The sequence below is a fragment of the Zootermopsis nevadensis genome, unplaced genomic scaffold (genome assembly GCF_977971745.1).
Source record: "Zootermopsis nevadensis isolate Lab colony 2312 unplaced genomic scaffold, Znev_1.0 Znev_ptg000016l, whole genome shotgun sequence".
NCBI classification, from domain to species: Eukaryota; Metazoa; Arthropoda; class Insecta; order Blattodea; family Termopsidae; genus Zootermopsis; species Zootermopsis nevadensis.
This window is the reverse complement of record NW_028259148.1, coordinates 3,938,809-3,950,589: the sequence shown is the minus strand read 5'-3', so window position 1 is coordinate 3,950,589 and position 11,781 is coordinate 3,938,809. Positions and strand designations below refer to the sequence as shown.

General features: G+C 35.5%; 1 protein-coding gene across 8 annotated transcripts in view; it reads right to left on the bottom strand.

Moving 5' to 3' along the window:
• Window positions 1-192: 192 nt before the first annotated feature.
• Window positions 193-11,781, bottom strand: part of wake (ankyrin repeat and fibronectin type III domain containing protein wide awake) — a 42,332-nt gene continuing 30,743 nt past the window's right edge. For all 8 annotated transcript variants that reach the window (XM_022082775.2, XM_022082777.2, XM_022082776.2 and 5 more), the window contains 6 exons: window positions 11,542-11,708; window positions 10,174-10,413; window positions 9,595-9,850; window positions 8,515-9,055; window positions 7,862-8,208; window positions 193-7,513 (listed from right to left, as the gene is read on the bottom strand). In XM_022082775.2, coding sequence (XP_021938467.2) covers window positions 7,178-7,513; window positions 7,862-8,208; window positions 8,515-9,055; window positions 9,595-9,850; window positions 10,174-10,413; window positions 11,542-11,708 — 1,887 coding nt within the window. In that variant the 3' untranslated portion in view covers window positions 193-7,177. The remainder of the gene's footprint in view (window positions 7,514-7,861; window positions 8,209-8,514; window positions 9,056-9,594; window positions 9,851-10,173; window positions 10,414-11,541; window positions 11,709-11,781) is intronic.

The window sequence follows — 11,781 nt, the reverse complement described above, 5'->3', positions numbered from 1 at the left end:
TGTCCTACAATCTTGGCACATATATTTTTTTGCCTCATTCGGTTGGTAATAAGTAAAGCTTGACTTATGCCAACTCCTAATTCACCGGTTAATGTACTTTCCTGGCACTTACATGAAAGGACTGACAAGGAACTTTTGTTTCAGCAAAGATGTGAACAAGGTTCATTCCACACACTTAACATAAACATAATGTTCTTTTAAAATTATGCAACATTCATTTTATTGCCTCTAACAAACTGTACATAAAAGGGTTATTAGAGCAACTTGTAATTTCTCAACAGTAACAGACCATATACACAAATAGTTCTCATTTATGCTTAACTTAAGTAAATAATAAAATATGTGTGGTGAATTTTATAGAATACACACATTTTAATGTCATTTTCATTTACTATATTTTATTACATATAAAATGCCACATTAATATGTTTATTCTTTTAACACGTATATAATAATTATGTTTCTCTTTCAGTTTATCTTTAAATTTTGATTTGTAAATTGATATAATAACTTCATTGATGTAAATGGACAGTTTTATATAATATCCAGTTGTGCTTGAACATGCTTCTAATGTTTGTGGGGGACACATTAGATTCACTACATGCAGTGGTTTTGTCATATCAGGTTACAGGAGTGTGACTGATGTTTTTCCTTAGGTTTCTTCATTTATGGTGTCACTCCTAATTCTGTTTGCAGAATCATTTTCAGAATGGCTTACTCATATACATAAACACATATATGTTAAGTTGCATGAGTAGGAGCTGTAGAACCTCTCCCCCAAGCACCTACCTGACATATAGTGGGACACCTTTACTTTTACTTACAGAAATACGGATGTTAATAATTACTCAGGGGAAAGTTTTCTGATATGGACATACAGGTCTTATATGTGAGCAGTTAAGAGGTTAGACTTTGTTATCGATAGAATATCATATGAAAAACTAAGAGGTCTTTGGTGTGATATTATTGTTCTAAATATGCATGCCCCAACTGACTGTAGCATTAAAATACTGTAAAAAAACTAAATTATGATTACTTGGATGCCAATTTGAAAAGATGATTCTATGTCAAATAGAAGTTATGCTTTAAAGAAGCATAAATGAAGAAACCAAAGAGCTTAAATAACATCAGAGCAGGGTCTGAACATCACACTTTATTCACCATGATGTAAAGAAAGCTCATGTTATCAACATCTCAGTCAATAATGATCAAAGAAAAATCAGACTTTATGTATCATTTATCTGTATATCAAGCAACATACAATGATTTTGAAATTTTAAATTATGTAGAATTTATTATGAGAATTATATTTCTGTACTATAAATGTCAACAAATATGACACAATATAAAACAGAATATCATTAGCCATGGAAAATTTGAGTTTATTAGATGTCATCAGTAATATTTATGTTTCAGTCTCAAACTGTTATGTGATCATGATTCAGTATTTGTAGAACAAATAACTTCAAACATCATAGAAGACTATGTGTAAAACATATTTTATTGTTTCAAAAGTATTTCATTTATATTTCACAGCAAGTGTTTTCAATTTTAAATTATGTTACAATTCAAGACTATGATTATTTCTGGTAAGCTATACTGATTCAGGTACCATCAGTCTGTCATTAAGCAGCCATGTTTGAGGGTATCAGTAACTTAGATTCTCTTATGTAAGTATGGGGTTCTTACAATGCTATATCATCAGTTTCATGCATACTCGGTAAGTGGTACAAAAGAGACTGACAGGGACTTTTTGATGATTATATCACTATACACTGCATTGCTCATATGCTGAATATCATTACAATTACATTTTACAGCAAATGATAAAATATTTCTTTTGATACAACACTAAAACTATGGGAATACAAACTAAGCTGCGTGAACAAATATTGTTTCCTTGTTCGACAGTGCAATTCTGTGAAATTTCATCGTTATAAACTGAGACCCAAAGAGAAGTGAAAATGAAGTGTTCAAATATATATGTAAATACAATTAGAATTCAGGTCCACTGTAAAAAAATTGTGATGTACTCTTTTATATGAAATTCCTAATTATCTTATGATAGAATGTGAATTACTTGGTTTCTTTTGTGTAATACTTTTCATAACCCCCACTCCATGCATTTTATAGTGTCTAATGCTGCTCGCAATTACATCTTTCATTCTGAAATTAAATCAGTATTATTAACACCAAATGTTTTAATGTAAAATATGAAGTCATCATTTTTCCTTGATCATTTTTATAATAATAATTTCTATTTGTTATTTTTAAATTATCTTAATTTTTAATTTGTTACAAAATGCATTACTCTTTCTCAGTTAGAAGCATTATTCAGTATATAAACTTGTTAAATAAATACACAAAATAAAAATCCATACCTGTACAACATCAGTACTTAGATACATCTTATAAAATCCTTGGAATCTCTTTCTTACACTTCTTCTTTTGGCAGTTACAGTACATTCAAAATATGCAGAGGAACTGAAAAATGATGCAAAGGTAAAATATATATGTATCACACTAATACAGGAACTGCATGTAACAAAATTCATCATATTGGCTCTTGTTAGAATTCCCCTACTGACATGTTGCAGTCTAGAGATCAGGTTAAATGAAATATGATTTTAGTTGTCCTTCCTGGACTCTTTTCATATACTAGCAAATTAAACACCTTTATTATATCTGAAAGATGAACATGAAATCTGTATTGAAAACACTCCAATTACATGAACTGATCAGTCTTTCTTTGTACTTTCCATTGGGTGAGGAATGTTTGCTCTGACTTGGAATATCAAACACTATCAGTTCTGAAATTCTGTATTCAGTTAATTTTATAGCCTGAAGTTATAATTATATTTATCTCCTACCTTAAAAATGGCTGTTTCTAAATTAGATTTTAAGATATTCAGTCCATTTATATTCAACAAATTTTCTTCAGTAAGTTTATCCATATTTCTATATAGTATGTTACGATGTTTTATGTGTCATTATATCATTAGTATCATTCACCCTTAGCCCAAATAAAATGTCCTCATCCAGGACAACATTTTGATGCAAGTAAAGCAATAGGTAAATGCATTTATAAAATGAAAGATTTGGTTAGTATTACTAGGCATCTTTTGGTATGACAAAGATAATTTTACACATTTAATAATTAGGACACCATTAAAAATTATCTTTGCTATAATATCAATACACAGCAAATACTGACACCATTACAATAAATAATTTTCTAATACAATTCTACTATTACAGAATAAACAAAACAAATTTTGCTCAAAAGAATTCTGAAAGAAAATGTTTATAACAAGTACTATGAAATAACACAGGGAATAATGATTTTCTTTTTGATATGGATTCTAATGAATGGTGTTAATGCACATGTATATGATGTCTGAATCCAATTAGTGAAGAAAGCCAAGTAACTGCACCATAATGTATAAATCAGCTATCAAAATTGCAGAATCACATCTGCACAAACAAAATTATGAAAGACTTATGAACACTTACAATACAATCACCTATGTCACAATCCAAAATAATGGCAAGAGAGACAATGCTATTTAATTACGTGTGGGAGAGGGGCTCTGTGTTCCTACAGAGCCTAAACTAAGGGGCCGAGAAGTGAAGTATAAATTTAAGAACAACAACATTTTCATTCTTAATTGAGAGTAGATATTTCCATTTTGGTGTTAAAATCGCAGATACAATACGACTGATTCATCTATAGGCATATTTCTAAGATAACAGATTTCTTTACAGAGATATGGGAAATACTTAATCTAAGGATGCTAATTCATGTGGAACTCTGTAAGATTTTAAAAATTTAAATGGGCTTTGAACTGTACACAGCTAAGGGATATTCTGTTTGAAGTATAATAAATAGAATTTGCATAATTGTCATTCTTCATTTCTACTGACATTTTACAATTAAAATAAAAGGATCTGAATAATTCTTAGAAATAATCTTGTTTACATTGGTTATTCTGCTATGTTCTTGGTGTCTACTATGTAAGAGTTGTGGCAGAAAATGTTTCCATGTTACACTGCCAAAAGTTTGACTTGTATTTGTCTTCTATTTTGTTTGTAAAACTCATGCTGAAAATCTAAACTGATCTTTCCTATACCGACTTCTGAAGGAATCATGATCTTTTAAAAATAATGCCAATTCACAAGGGTTTATTTAATCTTTGACATGATAGCTGCCATAGTCGAGGTGACTAGAGCTGAACCTTTATGTACACAAGCCTGAGCACGAGCTATTTCACAGGAATGAAAGCATGGTCAACTGATTCTTTGTTTATTCAACAATACTTTTTCAACAGCATTAACTGTAGGGTGATAAGTGAGTAATGAATTGGAAAGTATGTGGAAGGAACAGATCATGACCTACCCTAAAGCACTATCCCAGCATTTGTCTGGAGGAACTGAAGAGAATTACAAAAATCTCACTTAGCATAAACCAGTCTTTAGTCTGCAATCTGAACCTGCAACCTTCTGAGTATGAAGCAGGAGTGATAACGAACTCACCCATAATGTTATCAGTTAGTTTGATGACAGAAATTTTAATTTCACTTGAGCTAATAAGCATCTTTCATTAATATTTTTTTCAAACTAAATTATTTGGCTACTTACAACTCAATTTGGATTTTTTTGCAGTCTCATTTGTGCATAAAATCAGGACAGTTGTCTATTTCGAAATTTACAATGGGATGCTCGCAAAAGATTTTCTTCTCAAACTCTGAAACTTTTTTGACTCCAGTAAAAAAGGCTTGTGTATCAGAAGACACTTGATGTGACTACATTACTTTCACGAACTTTTGCATTAATTTCAGACATCTCACGCAGTTAACATTCATTGGTATATCGATATACTATTTCCAAAAGTTGAACTAGTCATAGTAAAGTGTCATTATTATTCTGTACTGTTTATTTTGAAAGCTGTGCAGTTGTAAGCCTGTCAGCTGTACCAGTGTCTTCAAAAGTCTTGTAAATTATCTGTTGCTGCTGTTCCTGATAACTGTTACCATCCATTGTTTATCCTACAAACTGTGATAGTGTCTATAATCACAGCGAAGGTTACTACCCCCCACTTCCACAAAAAGGGAGAGGGAGGGAGAGAGAGAAGGGGGGAGGGGGGGAGGGGGAGAGGGAGAGAGAGAGAGAGAGAGAGAGAGAGAGAGAGAGAGATCCATGAATGAAAGTTAGTTAAAATTGTCTGCCATGCAGAGGTATAAGTATGTGGATGCATAGTTCCATATATTAAACTGAACACTAAATGGATGCGAGTGCTTAGCTTCACTATCTGGCCACTTTATCTCCCAAAGAAGAACACCAGTACCCACTGTATTGGAGGGTGAGTGGGCTCTAGAGCCAGTCTGGATATTTTGCTGATGAGTAAATCCTGTCATGCGAGGAACTGAACTCCTGTTGTCCAGCCTCTACCTTAGTTACTATACTGACGCAGGTATTCCACTTCAGGAATGAAGCAGAAACTGGTTAAAAGACAAGCTCCTAAACATACAAATTCAAAAATATTCAATAATGTAATTTTTTTTTTCAGAGTTTGATTTATCTGTTTACTGAAGAACTTCCAGATCCATTCATTTGTTGAACTTTCATGTTATTTCCAATACTGTGGGTGCCTAACCCCAATGACGATATGAACAATAACACTGGTAGAAGGTGAGGAACACAATACAACGAAAGAAAGCACTCAATGTTTGGTGTGGTGTTTCACAATTCAGAAGGCCTGCCAGAATTATAACATTTGTAAACTGTAGCCATTATGTTAAAGGGCATAACCATTTTTGTCAAAGTGCATTTACATCGTGAATTAAATCTTACAGGATTTAATACTGTCAAGTCTGAAATCTACATCTGCACTTTCATTCCAATTTTGTTGGATTCAAAATCTGAATATTAATAATAACAATAAAAGGTCATTACACTTGTATCACAACACTTCACTCTTGACCTGTTTCAGTTAAAATGGATAAGTACACCATATAAATGCTTTATATTTGAGGTAAAAGGATTTAAAATGTTGAACTGAAAACTACTGTCTTAATGGCCATGCCAAAACAATGTTTTTGTATGGGCTGTATTTCCTGACATTGTATTTTATCACATAATGTATCTTGGCTAACTCCATTAGGTTCTTGGTTTATTATTATTCACTTGATCAACATAAAACCATATTATCATCTCATTCATTCCAGTCTATTATTTAGGTAAGATTGTGTGTTACGTGATCTAGGGTTGAGAACACAACATCTTCCTTATAATACTTCCAAGTTATTATGTCTTTATATGGCATACTATTAGCCAAATTTTGACTGACACCCAGCAATATTTGGTATCCAGTTTCTGTCAAAACAGTATCACTGTATCTGCAGGAAAGTATCTCAGAAGTCACAGATTCAGTGATGGAAAGGTTTTTGAATGAATATTATCATCAGACTGAGTAAAATCCACTAAATTATGTCTTCCTCCTGCAAATTACCTTCACACAATCTTCTGTCCTTGAACTGAATACTATGACAGGAATCTTTCCAACCTACAAAAACAGAAACTAAAGAATAAATAATGTTTTATGAGAATGATAAAAGAAATTCCATTGTACTTTTTAAAAATATTTATAAACCTATAAAAATGCATATCATTGAATCCTTCTGTCCCATTCAAATGGATACTTTTGTTATTTTCTAACTCTGTTAACTTGTGGAATGTTACCCAAAGGCCTTTTGAGATGTTATATTATTTGGCTTCATCACTGAACTTACTGTCATTTGAAATTCACAGAACCAAACTTCTAAATCTGTCGAAGCTGTGTTTGTAATAATAGTTAGGAAATGCATTTTTCACACCTGCAATAGTGCTTGTCAATCTGTGTACTTTTCATTCAACCACAAACACATTTTCAAACTTCATCAGATTTATCAACATCTGCATTGCCATTATTTGACAGTGGCAAACCAGCCAACTATTTTGTTATTATTGATGGTTTCCACTTCCATCACTGATTGCAACGACCTGTTTAGATGTTACGATAACTTTCTTGGCCAGGAATTCATGTTGTTACGAATGTCTGTAACTCAACTTAAAGTACCACGACTAAATAGCACAGATCAGCACCAATCAATCAATCACTATTTGCCTGAGTCCATTTTGGCTAGAGATAAGCAGTTTGATGAGAACTTTGTTCTAGTGCAGCTAACACATCCTGTTTCTGTCTTACATAAAGTCTTCCCTTCTTCCACGGATTTTGCAACTGGAGTGGTTTGAAGTCATCTCTGAGACAGCGTTCTCTAGCACCTATAACAGCTACCAGACAGAAGTTCTTGAGCTTGTCACTAGGATAGATAGGTCCATCCTTACCCTTAAGCACCACTGCCATGTTGAGCTGTTTCACCACCAGGTCAACTACCTCACGGGCTGTTGTCCATGGTGTCACATGGAGCTTCAGACTCGTTCCACTTGCCAAGCCTGTCTCATATGCTGCATATACCTACAACATTTCTCCGCATTAATCTTGCAGTATTAACTGTACCTGAGCAGCCAAATATTAAGGTATATTTAACCAACGAATTAGACAAATCTATAATGGCAGTAATAATAATTTATGAAGAGTGCAAAATATGAAACTGTTCATTATGCATTTTTTCCCTGCCTAATGTCACGTGATCTCTGTTAAATTCAAAGTATTCATGTTACTTCTATTGGGGTATGATCATCATACCAATGTTAATTAAAATATATACTGATTTGGAAGTTATTTGGGGCGAAATACACATGCACATGAACACACAATCATGACGGTGCTTTCTGCATTTCAGCACAAAAATGCGTAGAATACCTGCAGTATCCCTGGTGCAGGTGCAGGAACAACAGCAGCCACATTGGTAACATCTTCCTGATCATCACCCTGCTTATTCCCAGTTGGAAGTTTCACAGTTGATGTAGATGCAGAGCTTGTAGTTTCATCAGATGATGATAAGGAGTGCATACTGCCACCAGATGCTCCCCGTGTTGAAAGCAGTGGTGATGTTGATGCTGACACACTAGCTCCACTGGTTATGCTTCCACCACCACTTGTTATTGTAGACGAGCGTGTCCGCGTGTGAGTCCGTATTGATGGTGGAGGTTGCTTCTGTAGCAAAAGTGTGTCTTCACTTCGGGATGGCGGTAACCGAGGAGTGACACCTGTTGCAGACAAAACAAAGTTACCTCTGATCATTAAGTGGCCTTAATTGTTGTAAGGAATAAATTACAGATTATTTTATCTTCTGACTTACCTAATTTATTAATTTTATCTTTCATCAGAGATGAATTATGTCTAAAGGAGCCACAACGAATCCCTTCAGACATTTGATACAAAACACTCTTATCCGTACACCAATACTTTATTAAATTTACTTTATACACAATTCCTCCTCATCTCCTGCTTCTGCTACCTACAACTGACCCAAAAATTCTTTCTAGTGTTTAAATGAGTTCCCTGACACTCACCTGCCATTGGGAAACTGCTATTACTCCCTGTATCTGACATGGTGGATGCAGCGTTGCTAGTGCTGACATCTCCACTTTGGCTGTGGCTGATATTCCTTCCTGTACTGAGGTGCTGTTCACTCTTACTCAGTTCTGCAGTCAGGAAACTTGCAACACTACCAGGACTGACACCTGGACCTGGCCAGCTCCCTCGACTTGCACTTGATTTCACTAGTTTTGGATCCCTTGGAGGTAACTGAAGCAAGCTTCGTTTCAAACTCCCACCTCCACAACTTCCCCCACCCTTCCCATTACAGTTTGACTCTGTATCATTTCCCTGCTCCACTGATGAGCCCCAGTTGAGAGCTAATAGGTTCCTCATGGTCACACCAGTTGAAGAACAACTGCTTGAACTCCCACCACCACTTCCACGATCTCTTGCAAATGTTAGAACGTCCATGAGCCAACGAACACCTTTCCAAGCAGTATTCAGCTGTGACTGGAAGTCTTGGAGCTGAGCGAGACGGTCTTTTGCTGCTAATACTTCAGATGATGAGAAAGCCTGGGAGGAATATGAACGATACAAACTAATCTACTTTATCTATGTTCATCACAAATAAGGAAACCTAACATTAAACGTATGTAGGCCTTTCTTTCATAGGTTGATGAAGTTTGAGGCCTACATGTCCAAGACAAATCCAATATACAAAACTACTGAAATAATGAGATCGATCAATTATTATGACAAACATATGAACGTATTATATTCTTGTTGACCAATTTTCTATAATTCATTGTCATGGTACAGCATAATGATTGTTTTGTGCATTAAACAGTTGCCAAGCAGTGGGCATAAATTATTTATGAATTATTAAAAAGATATCAATTTTTGCCTAGCTACCAGAACAGATGCACAGAAGGAGAAATAACTGGAGAGATGAAAGAATTTTAAGTAATACAGTGTGCGTCTTTACATGTGTTTGTTCATAACCTCTAAATGGTTGGTCTCCCACAGTGTTTAGCCAGCTGTAACCTTAATAAGATAATGACCATGCATAAAAATCCCATAGAATGAAACTTTTCAGTACTGGAAGTACACACCTCCCTGTGGCTATGATGTGCGAGTACAGTGTCCAATTCCAGTATGCAGGACAGTCGAGAGTAGCGTGAGATGACATCACGTTGGTAAGTGCCTAGGTGCACCATCTCAAACACCTGAACAGGCAAGGCTATGAGATCTCCTCGCTGCAACAAGGCCTCTGTCTGTCCTGGGACAGCACATGCTGATTCAGCACGTGGCACCACAATGAGAAACGACACTTCGGGGCTCAGATCAACAACTTCTGCATCATACAACCTGTGACACAGCAAGGCAGTGGTGTGACAAATGAAAATATGCCAAGTCACAGCAAATTTATTTTCTTAACTTTTACTGCTTAATATGTGTAATGTGTTTCTGGTATATTTTCTCAGTGATAATGAATTATCTTTTGATTCAGATTATATATACTGGCCATACATTATTTTGCAACAGCGTGGCATGTTATGTAATGTTATGCAGTGACATACAAGACATTTTTTTTAAAATTTACTGACTGCCTTGTTAATTTCTGCTTGTTATAAATAAATGAATTACGCTGATACAATTATGACTATCATTCAGCAGCTGTATCATGCTACCTGTGGGTCAGTGCCTCCTGGAGGCTAACTTCCATGTAGGAGAAGAGCCGTCGAGCTGTAGCAGCCACGAGTTCTACAAACACCTGTTGTTGTTCTGTCCCACCACCAGATGTTTCAACCTGCTGTCCATCTTCACTACCAGTTTGCTCGTCACCTGAAGCTGAACTCAGGGTCTCACTAGATGAGCAGCCGAGAGATTTGTGACAGGCAGTTTGTTTTTTCAGCCATTCCCATTCCTCACTATGACAGCAAAGGGTAGGTATAAGTGAAGAATAGTATTAACCATATGACAGGACAGCTTATGTATGACAGCTCAGTCAGTAAAGTGGGTTGAGTCAAGGTAGATTCCTGTTGCTACTTTATCCAGACGCTGCAGGTTCTGTACAACCTTCACTTTGTGCTTTATCCTCAGGGCAAGGATCTGTGGTACCCACTGACACTACTGATTGACCAACCTTGGCTGACCTACATCTAGTGCCAAGGTTAAGAATCTTTACTTCTACAACCACCATAAGTCTGCAAGATGTAATGCCCAACTACAGAGATTAATTTTACTTTTACTCAATTATGTGTACATCAATACAGCCAAATCACATCTGATAAGTGCTCTTCAATTTCTCATTACAGACTATACAGTTCAAATACATATAGGTATTCATTGCTGTAGGAACTTTGAACAGTTTAAAGTAAGTCTTGGAACATAAATAACAAAACGTAAGTTTTACTGATTTACTGTATCGCTATTTTATAAAGCAAAAAAATGTTACAGATGCCTAGGAAATATCACCCAATCAGCATCTGATCTAAAAGAAGTACTTCAGTGGCCAAGTGACAACATTAAGCGCATTCCTTATTAATTATAATTAGCATAGAATGCTGTATGTTCATGTTGTGTTTAGGGGCTGCAGCAACCAGATACAGAGGGTAATTATGAATATACTACATGAGTAATCATGGTGGACAACTGACAAGGGACAGTCATACAACTTGGGGGTTGGGTAGGGGTAACAGCCTTTTACCATAAAAATATCTCACACTAAGAAACGTAACATGGGACCTTGGACTCTTACATGATGGGTGGGACACAGAATGTATATATTGGGAAATAATAAATGCAGAAAATATTTAACCAGAAAATCTGATCGGAAGCAAGCAGTTTGGAGACTTGTATACAGATGGATCTTAAATAAGGTATGAGACTGCAGACTGCCTTTATCTGGATCAGAGAAGGATACAGGGGTGGTTCTTGCAATCGTGGAAATGAGGGTTTGGCATCAGTAATTTTTTTCCTCCAAACAGCAATGACATTCACAAGGGCTCTGCTATATAAGAGAATAAAAATGAAGACTGCCGAGTATTGGAACTTACGATGATACATGGGGATTATCCCGAATTCTGCAGTGTGGTAAGACATTGGGTGCCTTGGTTGAAACCAAAACTTGGATCAGATCAACTGAACTACGCATCTTGAGGTATCCTAGGTACAGACCACGACTTAGCCTGATGCTGCTAACTTGATGGTATGTTATCTGCTCCTGAAAATTTCAAACACAACTGTAAACAACTGCATGTCTGTGAACCTAGCACAGCTCATGGTTACCATTATGA